Genomic DNA, 20,614 nt, shown 5'->3' with positions numbered 1-20,614 from the left:
AACCATCAAAAGTTTTCTCATGTTTTAGTCTGCAGAATTTTGCTACAACAATTAATCCATCCATCTGATAATTTTAAATTGTTAAATGTATAGACAACCAGCAGTTGTAATATTTTTGGCTTGAATTGAACCACAACCGCCTCAATTGCACCGTTAACCCCTCACCTACCAGGATGCCCCTGTTACAGATATTAAGTGATTAATGACAAGAGCAAGTGATATATTAATCAACAATGGAAATAATCTTTGGTAACTATAAAGACACTGGATGAACTCAAAGTATGGGGTAAAGATCTTATCTTCCATGAACTGGCTCATCTTTTTATCTCTATATCCTTTTTTCATTTGCAGTCTGCTTATCTACACTATATCCCATCCTCTCTTTCCCAGTCCATCTCCTCATCTCTGAATCTCTGCTTCCTTCCTCAGACTGTGGCTGATTCCTGCTACACTCCCTCACCTGAGAAAAACATTGACACAAAAGAGCACACAAAATGAGATGAGGGTTGATAATCTTTGTGTCTTTGTGAGCATATTTTGTTGTTGGATCCTCTGTTTACCTCTTTAGGAATCCCACACATTCTCTCACGCCTTCTCAGGCAGTGTGTGTGTGTTTGTCTGTGTCTGTGCGTCTGAGAGAGTAAGAGTGTGTGATATATTCTCTGTAATACTTCTGAGGGATCAATAAGCTGTTCCTTTATCACTGGAGTGATGTCCTCTATGGCTTTCATGACAGTTTAACCATGATAACAACAATCATTCATCACCCTGCCAAAGACTACAGGTCCCATGATCCTCTCGTCACCATTGAACTCCACTTCTTACCTTTCCTACAGTGACACTACAGTAACTGCTCAATTAATGTCTTTTGTTTTATTGTTTTCTGGTTTTCTGGATACATTTGCTGTTTTGCGTAGTTCTCTGACAAGGTATTTTACTGAGGTCTTACACAAAAATAAAGAAATAAATAAAAACCAAAGTTGTTCTCCAGTTGGTTATAAACTGCAGCATGTGAAAATTACAAATACACATTACAGATTATAATATCTGCTTCTAGCTTTGGGAGCGAGTTGGTTATCTTCACAAATCTAAATAGAAAATGTCCAAGATCATAAAGTAATACTCGTCATCTTTCCTCGCTGCTGACACATAAAACACACACACACACAAACTCATCAGCGGATCAATACATGGCCTCCATGGATGCCTGGTGTAATATCAGCTCTTTACTGTCTGCTGTGTTATTGTGCTCTAACTCATCCTCCCTCCTCTTCTTCATGCATTACACTCACTCTCTTTGTCCTTCTGTCAATGCTCCGGGCTTTCTGGTCTTCAGCTACTTCTCTGCTATCTTCTCCCATCAGCGTTCTTTCTCTCTTTTATTGTCTCCCATTGCTTTTGTTTGTTCTTTCTAATGTCTTATCTCTTAGTCTCTTCCTGTCTCCATCACTTTGCCATTTATGCTGTCCATCCTTGACTCAGCAAAGGAGAGGGACAACACAGCATGGATGAACGAGAGATGAATGAGTCAGGACATGTGTGAAGGCCACAAAGTCCATGAAGTCCAAGTAGGAAAGGACAGATGGGTGAGGGAGAGAGAGTGCATGTAATGGAGATGGAGAAGGTTAAGCGATAGAGATGGAAGGAGAAAGAGGAGAGAAGGGAGAAGAGACAGAGGGGGCAAAGCAGAAAGAGAAGGGGAGGGGAGTGTGTGTGTGTGTGTGTGTGTGTGTGTGTAGGGAGTGGGGGGAGGTCTGTAGTATGTCTCCTCTCTATGTAATCGTGTTAACTGGCGGCTCCAAGCCTGGCCTCTTCAGCTGTCACATACAAGCACACACACATGCACACAGCACCTGTATATGTCTGACAGACAGCTCATTCATCACAATTAACCAATTACAGCCTCCGCTAGTCTGGGTGAACCCGCCTACTGCTGGAGGGAAGGAAGGAGAACAGAGGAGATGAAGAGGAGCAGCATGAAGAGAAACATTCTGGAAACAGGGAGGGAATTAAAAAAAAGAAAAGACAAAGTGTGGAAACAAAAAGGAGGACAAGGCTACCAGCACATAGTCATTGTGTGGTTTTTAGGTTTTGTTTTGAAGTGTGCCTACCTGTGTGTGTGTCTGTATGTGTTTACCTGAGGCCACAGTGTTGATGGCCCCCTCCTGTCCGATGATGTGTTCCTTCAGCCTCCTCTCCAGGGGAAATCTCCTCCTTTCCTCTGCCTCACGCCGAGCCTGTGCCTCCTGGAACTGGAAAAAAAGACCAATATACAGAAAACAGATGAGACAGTCAATGAATCAAGAACAGCATGAACAAAGAGTCTGCAGGTGTGCCTCTACTTATTTCTCCATCTCTTTATCTTTACCTTTTCCTCTTTAGTACCTTTTTGCAACAACTCCTGCCCCCTCTTCCACTGAGGCAGAGGATGAGACGACGCTCTCTGATAAATCCCGAGTCATTTCACTTTCACCTGGTTGGTGATGCTGAGGTGCCAATTATTCGAAATTATCATTGGAGGAATTTTGACCCTCCTTTTTTCCTGTTATAATTTCTATGGAATTTTTCCTTTTTAAATTAAGGATGTGTGCATGCAGTACAGGCTGCGGTACTTAGGGCTGGACTCGTTGGCCCTGTAATAAATGCATGCCGTTTATGCTAAATGTAGTCAGGAAGCATGACTTTCATGGGAATGAAGTAAATGTTTATGGTGACTTAGTTACAGTGTGCAGAGGCAGATTTTCATGGACTCACTGCTAAATAACAGGCGACAACAATGGCATTTATTGTGAGCAAAGCCAGGTGATAATTACAATTACTTTGTCAAAAGCTATTCCAAAAAATTGTTAGACATCACACTTTTTAAATAGTTGAATCAAACCTGAGCTTCTTCCTCCACTCCCGAGTTTCTTTTCCATTTCCTAGCAGCTATCTGCTTTCTGTCTTCATCCTCTTTAACCCATTCTACCTCTCTGATCTGCCTTTGCCTTCCTCTCGCTCACATCCATTTCCTCTCTTCTGCTGATTTGATCTCTTTCCACCCCTCCATGTTCTTCCTCTTCCCCTCTCTCTCTCTCTCTCTCAACTCTTCTCCCTCTTTATTTCTTCCTGCCACCCTATGACTCATTGATCCTCTCCTCTTTGTCTCCTCGGACCCCAGGTTTTCACCCTGCAGTGGAGGCAGGCTGTTTATTCTCTCTCTCCATCTTGTTTAGCTCCCGCTTGCTGTCAAGCTGGTAGATAACTATGGGTAACTCAAGTTTTATTTCACAAAACAGCGGGCCCCACTTCTACTACTTCACACCTGTGAAATACCGAAGGCTGAGCAGCAAGGAATGAGCCCTCTCAGTCTGCCATTTCTGCAGGTTCGTTAAGAAACAACCCATAAAATCTCAGGGCTACCCTCACTTTGCTTATTTCCACACATTTTAATCAGCAACTTAGGGCAATTTTTTTTCTGCCACATCTTTTAGCAAAGGTTTCAATACATTTATGTGCTGAATTACATATTCCTGAACATTTGAACAATGTGTGGATTTTAAAGGCTGACAATATACAAACATTACATGAATCAAGGTAAGGCAACAAAAATTCATAAAACTTGCTTCAATATTATTAATGTGATAAATATGCTTGATATGTTTTTATTTTTACTTTTTTCTTGATTCTGTTTTGGGTACCTGTTATTCATATATTATTGATAATAGTCCATAGATTTATTGTCATGACTGTGAATCATGAACTTTCACATTAGCAGAGTTTACAACAGAGATAAAAACTAAATACTGGAAGTCACAATAATATTAATAAAATATAAAAGCAAAACTTTTTTTGGAACTTGTTTGTAAGAAAAAAAAGAAGAAAGAAATTGGTTAAAATTGTAAATTCAGTTTGGTGTGAAAAAATCTGAGATTTTATATTGAAGCCAAAACCCAGCCCCATTTTTGTTCTTCAGCAGGTTTTTAACCCCAGTTAACCTCTATCAGCTTTCACATCTGTAATACTCAATAGCACCTGTCACTCAGTCAGCAGACTGACAGACCTCCTGATGGGTGTGTGTCTGTGTGCAGGAGGGCCAGCAAATGACACTCATGTCTGCTGAGTGAATTGTGCTGAGTCACTTAGAGCCAACTACAGGAAGCAAACAGGGGATCAACATATCCGTGTGCATGGAAACAAATGTTATTTGCTCAGATAACCTACAGTTTGGCTAGAACCAAAACAAAGTTAGTGCTTGTGTGAATGTGATGACTTAGTGTCATACCTTGCCCTCCCACTCCTGCAGTACAGAGTTCACTTCTCCCTCCTTAGCATAGGCCCGTGCTGTGTGTTCCAAAGCATTGGTCTGCAGGGGGTTGGCACCTGTATGCAAGCGAACAAACAGACAATGGGGAAATAAAAGAGATTGAAATCTGACCAAATAAGGCAATGCATACAATGGCTGAAGCTTATAACAGAAGTTTTTTTTATTCCTAGTTTTTGTTGTAAGATTTGCAGGAATATGCTCTTCCTGCCACAGCAGGAAAGTCAGAACATCGATAAAGTTGATGAGGTTAAGGGTGAGAGGTCACAGGGGTTCAGAGGTCACTGGGGCCAATAGCAGTAAAACAGGAGGCCCAAGCAATGACCCGGTAGGGGGTATCATATCTGCAACGCGTGCCAATATCCCACCCTGACCTGTACACCTGCACATTAACATCTTGGACTATTATACAATTTATACACACTGCAGGATGTTGCAGGTTGGGGGCCACTGAGGGACAAAAGCACACAGACCTTCACACAACAGGAGGGGACAAATGGAGGAAAAATTTAGGGGAGGAGCATAAATGGAGTAAAAACATAATGTCACAGCACGTGTAACGTGTGCCAGGGCCGGACAGTGGTGGGCTTGTCATTGAAGGTGGTTAGCAGTGCCTTCTGCCCTGACCCAGAGTCCCACAACACTCATGCCTCCACATGAACAAGTGAATTTTTCTATCAATAAGAGGAATATTGGTAAATAACAAGGTTGTTTTAAAAAGAAAAATCACAGAGTGACCACAACAAATCCAAACATGAAGGAATAGGATGATGTGTATGTACTCAATATTTATTCTTTGATTTTGCCTGTTTCAGAAGGTTTGTTTGCTTTAACTAAATAAAGAAAACCCAAAACAAACATGTTAATATTCTTTGGTATGGTGAAAAATGATCAGTACTACTAAAGAAAATTTGAAATGATAACCAGTACTTGTATTTAAAATAAGAAGAATCCGTCAAGTTACTATGAAGAAACCTATTGGAAATTTTTTGTCCAAAGCCTCGATACAATTTAAAGCCCAACTTTAATTATTGGTTTACTGAAACCTCTTTGTTACAAGTATCTCTAAATGGTTACAATGAACCACGAACAAACTGGATGCTACAACACTATCCATAAATACATCCATCATGTGTATAGTGTGACCTCCACTGAACCTTTTCACCTTGTATTTTGCCAAATATGCATTTAAGTAAAGTTACTGCATTTATAGTAAATGTACAGGAACAGGAAGCTGAATACTGAAGTTTTTTGGACAAAGCTACATGGCGATAACACTGTGTAATCAATGAAGGTACTGGTTGTTCCTTCTGCTATGTGCCCTGACCACAGAGACTAATAATCACTGTGGTGATTATTGATAAATCCCTAAATTTTGTCATCCGCTCACAATGATATTGATCCCAACGACAATACACCACTAACACCCCCCCACACACACCCCCAGCCCAAAACATGAAGGAGGAAAGCAATAAAGTACCCACACACTCACACACAGACACTGGACATAATAAATAGCATCATTTAGGGCTTTAATATCAGGCCAACCCTCTGGGCCATAGCACTTTATAACAGGATCAACACTAACGACACTCACACAAACACACACACACACAAGACACACACACTCTCGCATACACAAGATCCCTTTATTAGGAGCACTTTAGTTATGCCTATTAGGAGTCACCTCCCCTTTCCTATTTCCTCCTCCCTCTCTTTCACTGCAGCTGGTGGGAAAGAGACCCTGCTGGTCTTTGTGTATGTGTGTGTGTGTGTGTGTGTGTGTGTGTGTGCGCGCGCGTACATGTATTGTGTGTGTCTGTGAGCATGCGTCTCCACTAGGCTCCTACCACCTACGGAGTGGTCCATTACTGAGTGCCCCTGGCCACAGGCCTGATGTGGAGCTCAGGGAGAAGCTAGGGAGCCTCTGCAGGTAGGATGAGGGACCGAGGGGCAAAGATAAGCCTGAGGGCGGGCCTGGAGACTGTGATGGATGGAGATGTGAGTTGTGGGCCGGCTAAGGCCAAAAGAGCAAACCCACGGCCAGCAAAATAACATGGACGCACTCAAACACAGGGGAAATAACAATGTCTAGGATACACACATTGTGTACATACATGAAAGAAAGATGACGCACACACACCTAAATCCACATAGATGTCCTGAAGCAGTGGTGGTTTATCATATTTTTGGTGGTGATGTTAAAAAGAAAAAAAAAAAAGATGTGGATAAGAAGCTACAAAAGGGATTATTGAGAAACAGTGAAAATGACAACTTTTGTCAAGAGTAATCAAACAAACATGTATTCTTTAAACTGTAATTAAAGACTACGGTATGTGCACATCACAGATAATCACATACACCAACACTGGCATGCGCGCACACATGGCAATGTGTTTTTGATTTAGAGTGTGTGATGTCATGATTGTTATTGGCCGTGATGGTGGCGCCAACCCAGCAACAGCGCAGTCGGGCAAGTAACAACCAAACCCGTCTTTAATCTGATTGTCCGAAAACAAATGTCTCTGCTTTGTGAAATTTCTTACCTTTTTAATTCAAAAATGCGTCTGCAGATCATTTGATCAAGTTAGACGAGGTGATTTGTTTAAGCGTACAGAGTGCTTACAGGCGCAGGGGTGACACGGGAGAGACAAGCAGACACAGCTTTGGATGCACCATCCATCATAAACATAAACAAGACATTAATACTAGCTCTTGTGTGTTTGTGTGTGTATAGTGGCGGTAGAGGTGGTTGGGGTGTTTGAGCCAAAAAATTGTGTTCTTAGATTAAAAAACCCATCAGGAAAAAAGGCAACAACTCCAAATGTTGCCCAAGTTAAGGTTCAAGGAGGAGTTCACAAACAGGAGCATATCAAAAGGATAATAGCATACATGAATATATTAATATTTTAATGAAATTGAGGCTTGAATGCACAGAGACACACATGCTTTCACACACAAACCCACTCACAAAGGGGCACACACCCTGAGATTGTCGAGTTACCCCAAGGGCATGTTCTGTGCAGAGGTCACAGTTCAACTAGGCCTAGTTTGTTTAAGAGCTGCTCGCCAGGAAACTGTGGGGGACAGTTTGCCCTCTGGGTCTATGACTCTGTGTGTGTATATATGTGTGTGGGAGCTGAGTCAACGACAGGTGCGAATGTAATGGGGGTATGAACGAGTGATCAATTTCAAATGAGCTTAGTAATATTATTCATGTTTAACAATTAAAATGATGATACATGGGGAGCTTGTTAAAGCTAAAAGGGATGACACTTTCTTCAGCTCTGCATGACAGTAACTGATTTCCTAAAATAAAGGAATGGTATGTGTAAATTTATCAGCAATTAGCCAGAAAAACATGATATAGGTTTCTTGGGGCAAAACTGGCTATAAAATATGCTCATCCAGCTGAGGAGGACCAGATTAAATATGCTGCAGGAAGGGCAAAAAATCTTTTGCCAGAAATTCTAAACACCAAGAAATCAGTTTATGTGAAGCCTGAGCCCCCAAACCTGAGAGTTAAAACTGTTGAGGGAAAAGTAAAATGCTTCCTACATGGCACCACCAAATTTAAACAACCTTTCTACCAAGATCATCAACCCGTGTCAAGTAACTAACTAACAAATATACTGTTTGATTCACAGCATATCTTCCAAATGAAAAGAACCCAAACTGCCTGAACTTCATCCTCGGAACAGTTAAGATCATTCTTTAGTGTAAATATCCTCTTTCTGGCTTTCTTTTATTATAGGATGTTCAAAATGGAGAGGTTCAAGAGTAAAAAATCAAAGTCAAATGAGGACTTTGAAAGTGAGCCGTAATAATAGCAATTGGTTCTGAAACTGATCATACCCATAGAAAAATAGAAGGTATTTTTTGGTGCTTGCAAGGCCACTTCAAATTATCCCAAATGTATTTCCTGTAACAAAAAGCACAGATAAAAAACATGGACTCTGCCATACCAGCCTCCAGCAGCATGCGGACAGTGCGTGGGTCATCAGCCAGTGTGGCATAGTGAAGCGCCGTGCAGCCACGGAAACCTGCTCTGCTGCTGAGCCTGCTGCTGAATTCATCCTCTCTGGACACCAGGACTGTAGGGAGGGACCGAAAAATATACGAGAAGCAACAAAAAGATGAGAGATTTAAGAAAAACTGACAAAAAAAAAAACCCAAAACAAAACAAAACACTGACCTACACAGAGGCTACATGCTTCCTTTTTTTTTTTTTTAATGTACGACACCCAAAATGAACAAAAACTAAAACTTGCCTTTTTTAAATGAGTTCATGATGTGGAAAAAATAAAAGCATTTTACAAAGATGGAAACAAGAAAAGCACTTGTGATGCAGTACATTTCCTGCATTTAAATGAAATAATTATTATGAAGTAACAAATAAATGTAACAGGAAATGTTTGAGGCTTTTATTCCCAAGGAACTTTATTTAATCTATTCTCACTCAAAAGTGAGACTCCAGAATGTGTGGCTATGATAACACAGAATACAAAATTGTCTTTTTTGTTTCCAGCTTTGTTCATTTTCACAGATTTAAGTTCAACTGTCCAACATGATCAGAATAGTGCAAGTTGTGTTTTAAGGCGTCTTTTGCTACGCTCTTTACTAATAATAGAGGCAGTCTATCATTCTCTCTTTACTTCTCTTTTTCATAAGAGCACTCATCTCGTGCCACTCCTCCATCATCCTTTTTTATTTTTTCCGCCTACTTCCTTTCCTCCTCTGCATCCATCAATTCCTTTCATCACTTGAATGCTCTTCCTCCCTCCTCCCTCTATCCCAATAACTTTGTCTCATCTATTTCCTGAATCCCTCTCTGCTCCCTCCCTCATCATCCAAACCATTTCCTTCTTTGCATCCCTCTAACACCCTTCCACATCTTAGTCCTTCTCCTCCATCTTTAGCCTCTCACTGCGCAATGACAGTCCAGTTCTTCTTCCCCTTCCTTTACTTCTCTCTCTCCATCTTCCTTGCTTCATCAGTCTTTTCCTTCCTAAATCCATCCCACTCCTTTTCTCTATCACTCTGACAGTGTCTCTCTCTGCAGTGTCTGTGTGTGTGTGTCTCTGTGTGTGAGACAGGGCGGGATAATCATAGCTAACCCAATAAAGCGTCGCACAGGCCCCCCTAGCCCATCCATCAGTGTGCGTCTGGGAAACGCTTCCCAACGCTGCACCAGCCCCACGTGGACCCAAACCTGACAGCCATATAAATGTCTGCAATATACATATCCCATATAAATATGTCTGCAGAAACCCAACACAGACTGGGGGGGTAATGTATGTGTGTGTCTTTGCTCTCCTGTCAGTGTTTGTGTGCGACCGTGTGTGCAGCTCAGGAGAGAGAAAATAAATAAATAAATAAATAAAAATAAAACACACACTACTTGTCACAGAACATATAAAACAAATAATCCAGAAGAAATGAATCGTGTACATATATGCAAATCTTTATGCAAATTATAATGTCTCATAATAGCTGGTTGAACACTTAGGATTCATACGTGTAATATAGCCACCACACACACACACACACACACACACACACACAATGAACACAGTTGCAGTGGGGTTGTTGGTTTTTGGTTTTTGTTTTTTTTTTACCTTCTAGGGAGTGGATGCCTTTTTCCCTTGAGGTGTCATAAACATTGTTGAAGTTATCTCCGATGTTTGGGTCAGCACCAGCTTCCAGCAGAACCTTTACCACACTTCACCACAGAACACAAAGACACACACACATTATTATATATATAATAATTAGAATTTACTTACATTACAAGGGATGGACCTTACATCTGTACATCTCTATATATTATAGGGATAAATAACATTTAAATAACTGTTATAGTTAAAATCAAGGAGTTTTGGAGAGTAAATGGAGCCAGTGATGTGGAGCTTTAATAAAGTACCCATCGCCCCAAAACATGTTTCTGAATGGGAATGAGAAAAGAGTACTTTTAAGGTCACATAGGCCTTAAACATAAGGTCACGTATAGGCTATAAAATATTTTATAGCCTATACGTGCTTATCAGTGAAACAGAGTGACAGCAAACCTGTTTTTTTATTGGAACAGAGATGAGACTTGCTTTATTATAACCCCAAAAATATTTAGACCCTTCAACCAAGGCTTGTAATTACAAAGCAAACATGATGCAAACAGATGAAGGTGAATATATGACCACAACTTTTTCACCTGATTCATGTTCATTCTAGTCCGTCTTGTTCGCTCATTCACTACACACTTAACAACTTGGAAACATGTAAATATATGTACACTGAAGCACCAAGGATCAGGCCTACTTCCGGCACTGTTGGTTGGTCTGTGTGTTGCAGTGGGTGTTTGTGTGCAGTCCTTCATTGGAGCGTACCGCCTTATAGAACAAACACGAGTACCTCGGTAACACCACTCACTGTGACCCACCGGACATTCCAGGTCTCTCTGTCTACTGAATACATTCACACACACACGCATGCACACACTCACACACTTTACATTTACCACACCGCAACATGAGCAATGGCTTTGGCATTGAGACACAGACATACACACATATGAGAGAGAACAGTGATGGCCGAAACATGAACCCTTCCAGGTCGCTGCTGGCTGTCATTAAACCAGTGACTACGTAATGCAGCCTGGATGGGAGTGATGGATCTTTTTTAGCTAAATGGTTACGGTATGGAGCAAAAATGATTGCTCACAAGAGAATGAGGACTCTAACCCTTTTTAGACTTACCATACTTGGCCATGTAAACAAGCTTCCCTCCTCACAGAAGCCGTGCTCGTAGAAATGAGACATGACAGGAAATATGACCCCAATGATGGAGCAGCTTCAAAAGTCAACTGTGATACTATAACACTAAGTGAATTTAAACGTAAGTGGGTGAATTTAATACAAGTTACAGCAACAGTAAGAGTATCTAAACCATTGACCTCTTTTTCAGCAGATATTCATATGCCATGAATGTACCAATTCTAATATCCCAGACGCTGAGGTGACATATTCGAAATGCTTCTTTTATATTATAAAAAGCATAAAAACCTCTTTATCAGAAGCTGAATTTGATTTTACATCAAATACAATCTGTTATCTGTGTCTGGGATTAATACAGAGGATCAAATATCACATTATAGCATTCAAACAAAGTACTGGAATATATAATTAATACAAAATAACACCACCACCCCCACCACCAATAATAATAATAATAATAATAATAATAATAATAATAAAACTCCCTTCAGCGCCTTTAACATCATTAGATACCGACCAAACTTAAATGTGTATCATCACGACAGCATATGCACGTTCCTCTGGGAGACCAAGGCTGAGAATAGCCTGACCAGGTCTTTGTGCCTGACCTTGCTGACGGGGAATAAAAGGACTATCGGGAGGTCTCCTTTTGTTACTGTATCACTGAGGCTTGGGGGGGGGGGGGGTTAGGGTGGCTCTCCTCTCATCCTTGCAAGCACTTCTACAAACAAGTTGATGCATCCTCTGATGCATACAGACCCACATGAACTCAAACTAAGGTTGGTCACACGAGGCTGGGCAGGACTGTGTGAAGGAACGAGATTGTCTGAAAAGGGTTAATGGCATCAGAAAGGTAAACACGAAGCGATAAAGAGAGGAAAAAGGCAGAGAGGAGGAGGAGTGGATGAAAGTGGGGACTTGCAACTAAAAAGATGAAAGAGAGGGAGATTTAATTACACATGATAGTGGTAAAACTAATGAGCTTTTGAAAAGACTTTATAGTTTTACTAATCAACTGATGATCAAGTGGTTAACTTTATTTGGAACATTTAGGAGGTGAGTTGCAGCACTAACTTGAGGCTAAAGTGAAGGCATGCAGAGGTTAATTAGGTTAAACTCCCATTTTAAAGGACTGAGCGACAAGTTAAAATTACTGACTTCATTTATACAATCTTACAATTCCCAAAACAATATAATCTGTAAATTACTTTTCATCTTAACTAAGGCAAAGTGGATATGAGTAAAACAACGGGGGGAATTATCTGACCTCAAACCCTCATCTCCAATGTCTTTGTCAGTCTTTGGTCCATTGTCTAAACGCTCAGCAGTTGTCATTACAAAAAAACAAAATCTATGTGGGACTCTATGAAACTGAAACTTTTTATTACGATTACAACAACACTCTCTGAGCTAGTGGCATCAGTGTCTTACTCATGGACCCTTCAGATGAGGAGATGCTGTAAAATGTACCTACAGTTGAAGGAGTTCTCATCGCTGCCCCATTCACCTTTTGACCAAAAATTTAATAGTAATGATCACTGTGTATTGAACAGATTGGCAGATTTAATCGTCCAACTCGGTCAGTGGTTTGCCAGCGACCGTTCCCCAGGTAACTGCTGGTGCTGGACACTGGTGTTAGTTTCATATCCTGCCCTGGAGGGAGGACAGGAAGTAGACACTTCCGCCTCTCTCGTTTTATAATAGACACTTGAGCTGAACTGACCATCCATGTCTCTGACCACCTGGCCTAGGTGCTGGACCTCACTAGACCCGCTCTCACCTGCTGCACACCTGGGGTCAGATGCCAGGAAGAGATATTCACTACAGTTACTTGTTTATTTTAGCCAAACTGGTCAAAATTCGACTTTGATCAAATATTGTCTTTTTGCAAATTATGACAAAGTTATAAGTTCTTACATGAGATAGTAATATTTTAAAAGCACTATTTTTATACAGAAAATGTATGTATAAAAGGTAAAACTTATGTAATATTGGTAATAACTTTACACACACACATATATATATATATGGAAAGAGAAATGGGACAGTTTGTCTTGTCCACATGTTAGTGTGTTGCTTGCCCCAAATTCAATCCATATTATATCATATTTATAGCAGCAGTTTGTTTTTCAGGAAAACTGCCCCTTTTTTCCATTTCCACACTGTCTGCCTGCTTGAAATGGTTTTTGTTCAAAGTTTTAATACGTAACATTTAAAAGTTGCCCGCTGTGGGTGTATTGTCCCCAAATGCTTTTCTTTCGTTTTACAATTCCAAATGTTGAATGTAGCCAGGCTAATCCTGGTCCCAAACCCATAATCCCACTCCACATCACTCTCTTTCCATTAGTAAACTTTTCTCACTCTTTCTTTCCCAATGAGCCACTCATCCTCTCATTCCACCATCCTTCTGCTTTCCCTCATTTCTGTCCCCCTCCTTCCCAGCAAGTCATTTGGCCGACAGGTTGGAACAGTCAACAGGCGTTTCACTCGGCTGAGCGCTCATTGTGCACGTGAATGCAGTGATGGAGGGATGGAGGACAGAAAGAGAGCTGGAGATGGGTATTATGTGTTAAAGAGTGCAACCAGTGGGCCTGGCCCTGCGCCTCCCTGATTTAGCGTCACATCAAAGTTAAGCAAACACACGCCCCCTGTCTCACCCTTAACTCTTACCCCTCTACTCCACCCTTGATTCTGTCTTACAGCCACACCTCGACCCCTGAACAAAAGAGGGGCTCCCAGTTGGGCAGTGCACCAAGATACCACTGTAGTATCCACTGAAATGCCAATGTGGGGTAGACTTGAAACACAGCTATCACATCTGGTCCTAGAAAATATAAATGTATGGGGCGAGAGGGGTGAAATAATTCAACAACACGATTCACACCGACATCGTGACTATGGGCTAGACCTTGTTCATGAGTGATGTTCCCTGTGTTTTCACTTAACGGCTGCAAATAAAGTTGTGTGTGGCTGAGTAATAGACAGTTGGCCTGTAAGATATTAGGTATAAACTCCCCTTGTTTCTGTGTGTGTGTATTTCCACGTGCATCCTCACTGTGGAAATATTTTATGAGCGGATTTGTATGCGTGTGTGTGTGTATGAGTGTGTGAGAGAAAGGGAAAAAAAGAGAGAGAGAGAGAGAAAGAGAGGAAGAGAGAGCAATTTGTGAGTGATGTGTGTGAACTGATGTTCTGTCTTCCCCGCAGCAATGACGGCTCACTAGGGAGTTGGAAGACGGGATTAAACATAGAGGAGTGTCACTGCCTTGCTGAGTTATAGCACTCATAACACACACGTACACACACACACACACACACACACACACACACATGCAGTGCAAGGACAGTGTCTACAGATTCAAGCACACAGTCAACCAAATTTGTATCCAAAAACACTGGAAGAGACGCATCACATTATTATACCCAACATAACAGACATCAATGTCACATGCCTGGAACCACTCAGTGCACATCATGTAAAAAAAGACATATTGTGTGAAATGTTCAAAACAGACAGGAATACAGCTAATAATTATTTTAATTGACAATTAACCTACAATGATTGAAATGACTCATTTCTGAAATGAATAAAAATTGCAAAAATATATGGAGCACCAAGGTAACCTACAAATCAGCAATTTTATTCAAAATCCAAAGAGGCCCAATTTTATAAAGATGTGAAAGAGGGAAAGTCTCACAAAATAAAATGATTGACTACTAACTTTCTGATAATTTAACCATTGAATAATTCAACACCTAAAAACTTTATATACATTTCTGAGCATTGGAAATAGGAAAGAATTTGGAAAAAATAAAATGTACTTTTTATTGCCATTATTTCAAAGTAGCTTACAAAATTAAGAAGCAGAATTTTAAGGTATTCTTGACATTTAAAATTAGCTAAATTTAAGCTATTTTCATATTTAAATTACACATTATGCTTCTCATTTGCTCACAAGGCCCTTAAACACAAAAGTGACCAGACAGTCCTGATAGAATTTTTTTTAAAAAGCCTTGTAAATTGGATTTGGCCCAGCCTTAACCTCGGCTCCTCTCTGTGTTGTGTGTGTTCTTGGGGCCAGGAGGCTAATTTAATTTGGTGGGACAGAGAGAAGGGGGAACGGGTAAAGACCGTCTGTCAGTCTGAAAGTCGCACTTTGCACTTCTTAAGAACTACTGTAACAACTAGAACCAGGACATGAATGACATATGCTCACAAAATAACTCAAGCAGACAGCTGCATTATACAGAAAAGCTACATTACTGGTAACATATGCTCACCGTGGAGACTGTCTCCCAACTTTAAAACAAATGATTTGTTCAGTGGATTTAGCTGGATGAAACACACAGACCTGTGCTGTCGGTTCATGGCAGCCACCATGAGAGCAGTCCAGCCGAGACGGTGCCGGTGATTTGGGTCCACCCCTTCCTTTAAAAGCCTGAGGGGAAAATTAAACAGATAGGGATTTATTTATGTACCTTTACTGATGTGGAGTTGGTCTGAAACAGTCTATATAGTAGTGGCAGAAAACACTGCAGTACTTTGTTAGCACTTTGTTGCTTGTGTTTTTATATCAAAGTCGTGCCTTGTTAGACACATCAGCATCTCCTTGTCTTGAAATCACACACTTGCTCATGGAACAGTTAGTGTCTGTGGTGTGAGCCAGGTGTGTGTTTTCTCCCTGAGGGTATGACATCAGGTGATGGAGCAACGCAGTCCTCATAAGTGTGTGTGTGTAAGAGAGAGAAGGAGGGACAGAGGGAAAGAAGGAGGGAGTGAGCCGTCTGTCGTCTTTTGTGCTGAGCAGGCAGACAGTATGTGTGTTTACAGTCAACATAGTGGCCTCTGTCTGGTCTGCACTCAGCCCTGGTGCTCTCTGGCTCTGTTTTCACTGCCTGGTTTGCACATGGTATCAACTACATCCAAACTTTTCAGTGCAGTAAAAATTACACAGGTCTTACTACTTTTATTTTAGAAGAGCTGCAGATGAACTATGCCCCATGTGGATGGGAAGATCTGAATTTAATTAAGTTAAACAACGAAGTGAGAAACCTCTCACATGTGATGCTTGTAAGAATGACATGGATAAAAGAATCCACATTTTTTAATCAACCAAGGTAAAAGTCAAATAATCTCACTGTGAACAAAATGAAACTCGATCACAATCTAGGAAATGCTGTATATTGCCAATACAGACACAAAACTGAGGGCAGATTCGAAGACAACCTCACAGTTACTAACTGACATTTTCAAATCGAACTGCAACCTCTGAAGTTGAATTGCATAAAGACAAAACAGCAGATATAACTGATAAACCTGCAGAATAAACTTTTATAAAACCAGTGTAAAAACAACGCCCCTGCTCTATCGACGGCCTCTCAGCAGACACACCCTGATACTCAACCACTTCTACAAAAACAAAAACACTTAACACATCTGTGACCTTCTGTCTGGTCGTCTCACTGCACTCTCACCTGCACCATCTGCCACACTGGCACAGGTAACCCAAGCCTACAAATGGAGACATGGATGGATAAGCATATATATGCACACACTCAAATGCATGGATTGGGATACCAATGTCCAGCAGCACAGAGCAAATACAAAAGAAATGACAAAAAAACGTATGTATGCATCTGATTTCCTGCTTGTGGTGAGCAGCAGGAGTGATAGGAAATCCCAACACATGCCAATATGACAAGTCATGTGTGTATACTTGCTTGGGACATAGCATACATTCTGTGCTTTGCTACCTCAAAGAAACGCTACAACAAAGTTCAGCTTCTTGAGTTGGTGGATGTACCTAGTTGTATTTGTCATCATAAACTCAAATTCTGTAATGCGATATAACTGATATTACCACTACAAGCTTGGTCGTGTTCTCACGGACATACGTACCTCTGCGCATGTAGCATATGTTTTTTTTTTTTGTACATCTGAATGATCAGGGGATTTGTAGCAATAATTTGTGGAGCTCAAACTCGATAGTTATAAAAACTAAATAATGGTAATGTGAAAAGAAATCTCTTTAAAAAAAAAAAAACTTAAGGCAGAGTGTTGAAATGGCACCAAGATGGTTCTCTTCTCCCACCTGGTGGCTATTGGTGTTAATACAGCAACAAACGATATAACTGGTCTCTCCAGTCCTGTCACCAAATGGTCTGACTTTTACTTTCTACTATGCAGAATCAATTACCAGTTGACAATGTGACATTATTATTACAATACATACTGCAACGATCGTACTGGGTGGAACTACTTAAGGATTTTTTTATTGAGTGAAATGTAGTGAAAACTGTAGTCCAGGTGAAGCTTAGCAAAGTATCAAATATCTCGATATCATAGGATCAAAGAGTGTCAGACCCTTGTTGCATTGGGAATGTGGTTTGTTCTCCATATGGTGCACTGCTAACATGGCAGAAGGGAAAATGCGTTGCTTTCTGGCATAAACTACAAAAATAATCATCCAATCATTGCCAACCTGGCCACATCCTGAGAATTGTTGGTCCTTGCTGCCTCCAGAAGAGTATCGCCTTGATGTTGCAAAAAAAGAAAAAAGACAGAGATTAAGAAATCATTACTCAAAAAGAATATGGGAAACATTAGTACACATTAGCTTATTACAGTGTGATGTGCCAACACTGTTTTTTCAAGCCAAAGCGACTGCCGCCAACTTATCAGTGATAAAGTATAGGTCGTTAACAGAAAGGACCCGTCAGCTGATCCAGTCTACCTTTGTTGTCGGAGTCTTTCTTCAGGCAGAAGGCCACGGCTGCAGCAGACAGCACACCGGCAGAGGCCACTCCTGCCCGGCTGCCCCCTCCACCTGTCCCCCGACGGTCTCCGCCGCTCTCCTCCCAGTATTTGTTGTTGTTTCGCCCTCTGCTGGCCAGAGCTGCCCAGGAGCTGCGGCGGTTCTCCAGGTTGGACAGCCATCTGGGGGCGAGGTGGTGGTACTGCACCGCCAAATGGACACCGGTCCCGGCGGTCTCCTCCACCAAAATCCCCCTCCTGGAGACCCGGGAGGTGGACACGATGGGGTTGCGGTTGGCCTCCCCCGCCGGTGTCTCGCGGGCGCCCTGGCACGCGGCTCCGCTCGCGCTAGTCTGGAGCACGCGGCTGCACGGGGACAGGCTGCGCGACCTTCGCGCGATTAGCCGAGTGGGAACAGATGATAACATGGCGAAAAACTCACCGAAAAACGAAGCGGGGGGGTACTGCCCTCCGTCTGACAGTGACTCCCCGGGGGGGACAGACGCCCTACAGGTCGGGAGGGTGGCGCTAATCCCGCTGTGGCAGCAGATACGTTTCAGTTCACAACCTCCGGGACGAAAACAAGCGCTTCGCATCACCGTAGAGTGGATGTCACCAGAAGTCGCGGTGCATCTTGGGAAATGTTGTTTTACTGGAAGTTTCTGCGCTCACCCCCCTTTGGGGCAAGATGTCCAGCCTACACATACTTCCGTGTTCGCTCGAACTTGGTTCAACTTCATTTTAAATTGACTCAGGAGGCAATGGTTTATTTCTTTATATATTTATTAGTGTGTCATAGTTAATATAACGAGGTACGATCATGCTCAAATTGCGTTATGGCCGAATTTTTAATTTAGCATTGTTTGCCCATGCGCATCTTAGTTACTATTAGGTTTCTTCAAAAGGGCAGCATTATTATCTGATATACTAATTAATTAATAAGTTACATATAAAACGGCCGTATGGTATTACAGAATTTAATTCAAACAATGAGCTATTTTCTTTAAAATGGGAGTCGACGTCTCTTTAAAGCTAACTGTGGCCCCTTTGGTTTGAAAGGTACTTTAATGTGTCTGGACAACAGCACACAGTTGTTTTGGTTTTCTGGGGCTTACGTTGTCACACCTATTGTACAAGTGATGTTATTCTCGAAAGGGCAATCACTGTGACAAAAATGTGATGAGACAAGAGGTTGTTTTGTTTCAGCTTTCGGCCTTTGAATGATCCGCCAGGTGGCGTCAAAACGGCGACATCAGACAGCTGAGGCAGATATGGCATCATTTGGGGAAATGATGTCTGAAAACCTGAATCTAATTATGGTTTATTAATTATTTTATTCAAACATACTTCTCTGCTGCGAATGAAGGGATTCATTTTCTCACTGGGGCGTAAACTGGGAAAAACACAGGTTGATAGGGGTTTGAGAATAAATAACGCAAAACAATATTGTCATACATGCACGTCCCTTTTTTCAACTGTGCACCATTTTCCTCATAACTCATCTGCCTCATTTTCCCAGGTCAAAGTATTGTATGACTCTTTTTCCTTCCTCTCATTTCATTGCTTCAGTGCATTCCTGTCTGTCATGTTTTGTAGTCAATATAATGTTTTACAGACTTTCTCTCCAATGCAAGAACTTATCTATTAATTTTGTTTTTCTCCTCTATTTTCCTCTATTGTGACTACACAAGGAAGAGATAAAAAGCTTATCCATAGTACAAAGCCCATTCAAATGGAAATTATTTACACAATTTTAGTTTGAGAAAGAACAAATTCACCCACCACAAATAAGACAAGATGCAGACACACCAAAATAACGCATTGCTAGAAAAACAGGGTTTGTGCCTGGAACTTAAAATAGAGGGGAAATGCTGCATGAATTTGTTGTTTCCGGCAGATGAATGACTGATAATAATTTATAGTTAGAATATATTTCAAGAATGTCTGTAGATAGGTATAAAGAATTTTAAAACAAAGCTAAAGCAGTTGCTGACAGCTTGTCCATTTAATAAGATGGATAGGTGGAAATGATTGTTTAAAAACCCCTAAAGAGTTATTCTGGTTGAAACTTGCATTTATATGTACCACTTGAATATTAGGTTACTAAGACAAAATGTTATCTAGGAAACACAATGAAATTGAAAATGTTTTTGTGTTATTACTGAAGTACAATCTAAGCTGAATATACTAGAGAATGGGCCTTCTACAGTGGAATGGCGCTTTAATTTATTCAGTGAGTATATTGTGCTTTGGCAGCAGGGTTACTGGGCCCCACTAGACATCAATCATAGAGGACAACATGCTCAGCTATCATAAATCCATTGGCACCTTTATAAGCCGTTTCAACTAAATACATCAGGGATGCTAGCGTAGGTTTAGTATAGTACAGACCTGACAGTCAATCAGCTAAAGATCCATGTGTCAATGTATTTAGGTCCATGTCTATTTTAATGTATTTTTAGAAATGCTATCATGGTTGATCTCAACAAGAAAGAAATTTTGAGACAAATATACTTCAACAGACTGGGAGAGGTTGGTGGTCAAATATTTCTAGTTCACTGTTATGCTGTGTATTGTATACAGTCCCAGTATTTCAGGATTCATGGCAGCAGAGTACTGGAACTGTCTTACTGCATCACATGCAGTTAATGTTATTAATTACACCTATTTTTTCCTACTGCAGCATGTCAATATATCTACAATGACAAGGCTTTTAAAACTGATTACTTTATTGATGATTCCGTGTTGTTTCCAAAAGAATAGGATTTACAGCTTTTTGTTTCCCAG

The 20,614-nt window shown here is 41.0% G+C and overlaps 1 protein-coding gene across 1 annotated transcript in view; it reads right to left on the bottom strand.

Moving 5' to 3' along the window:
- The window catches only part of clpb (ClpB family mitochondrial disaggregase), a 28,007-nt gene extending 9,579 nt beyond the window's left edge, over window positions 1-18,428 (bottom strand). The window contains exons 1-7 of the mRNA XM_029517610.1: window positions 17,808-18,428; window positions 17,556-17,607; window positions 15,426-15,512; window positions 9,922-10,025; window positions 8,269-8,397; window positions 4,265-4,362; window positions 2,138-2,252 (exon numbers count right to left, since the gene is read on the bottom strand). Coding sequence (XP_029373470.1) covers window positions 2,138-2,252; window positions 4,265-4,362; window positions 8,269-8,397; window positions 9,922-10,025; window positions 15,426-15,512; window positions 17,556-17,607; window positions 17,808-18,423 — 1,201 coding nt within the window. The 5' untranslated portion in view covers window positions 18,424-18,428. The remainder of the gene's footprint in view (window positions 1-2,137; window positions 2,253-4,264; window positions 4,363-8,268; window positions 8,398-9,921; window positions 10,026-15,425; window positions 15,513-17,555; window positions 17,608-17,807) is intronic.
- Window positions 18,429-20,614: the final 2,186 nt, after the last annotated feature.

The sequence above is a fragment of the Echeneis naucrates genome, chromosome 13 (genome assembly GCF_900963305.1).
Source record: "Echeneis naucrates chromosome 13, fEcheNa1.1, whole genome shotgun sequence".
NCBI classification, from domain to species: domain Eukaryota; kingdom Metazoa; phylum Chordata; class Actinopteri; order Carangiformes; family Echeneidae; genus Echeneis; species Echeneis naucrates.
The sequence above is the reverse complement of the archived record's forward strand: the minus strand, read 5'-3'. Positions and strand labels throughout refer to the sequence as shown.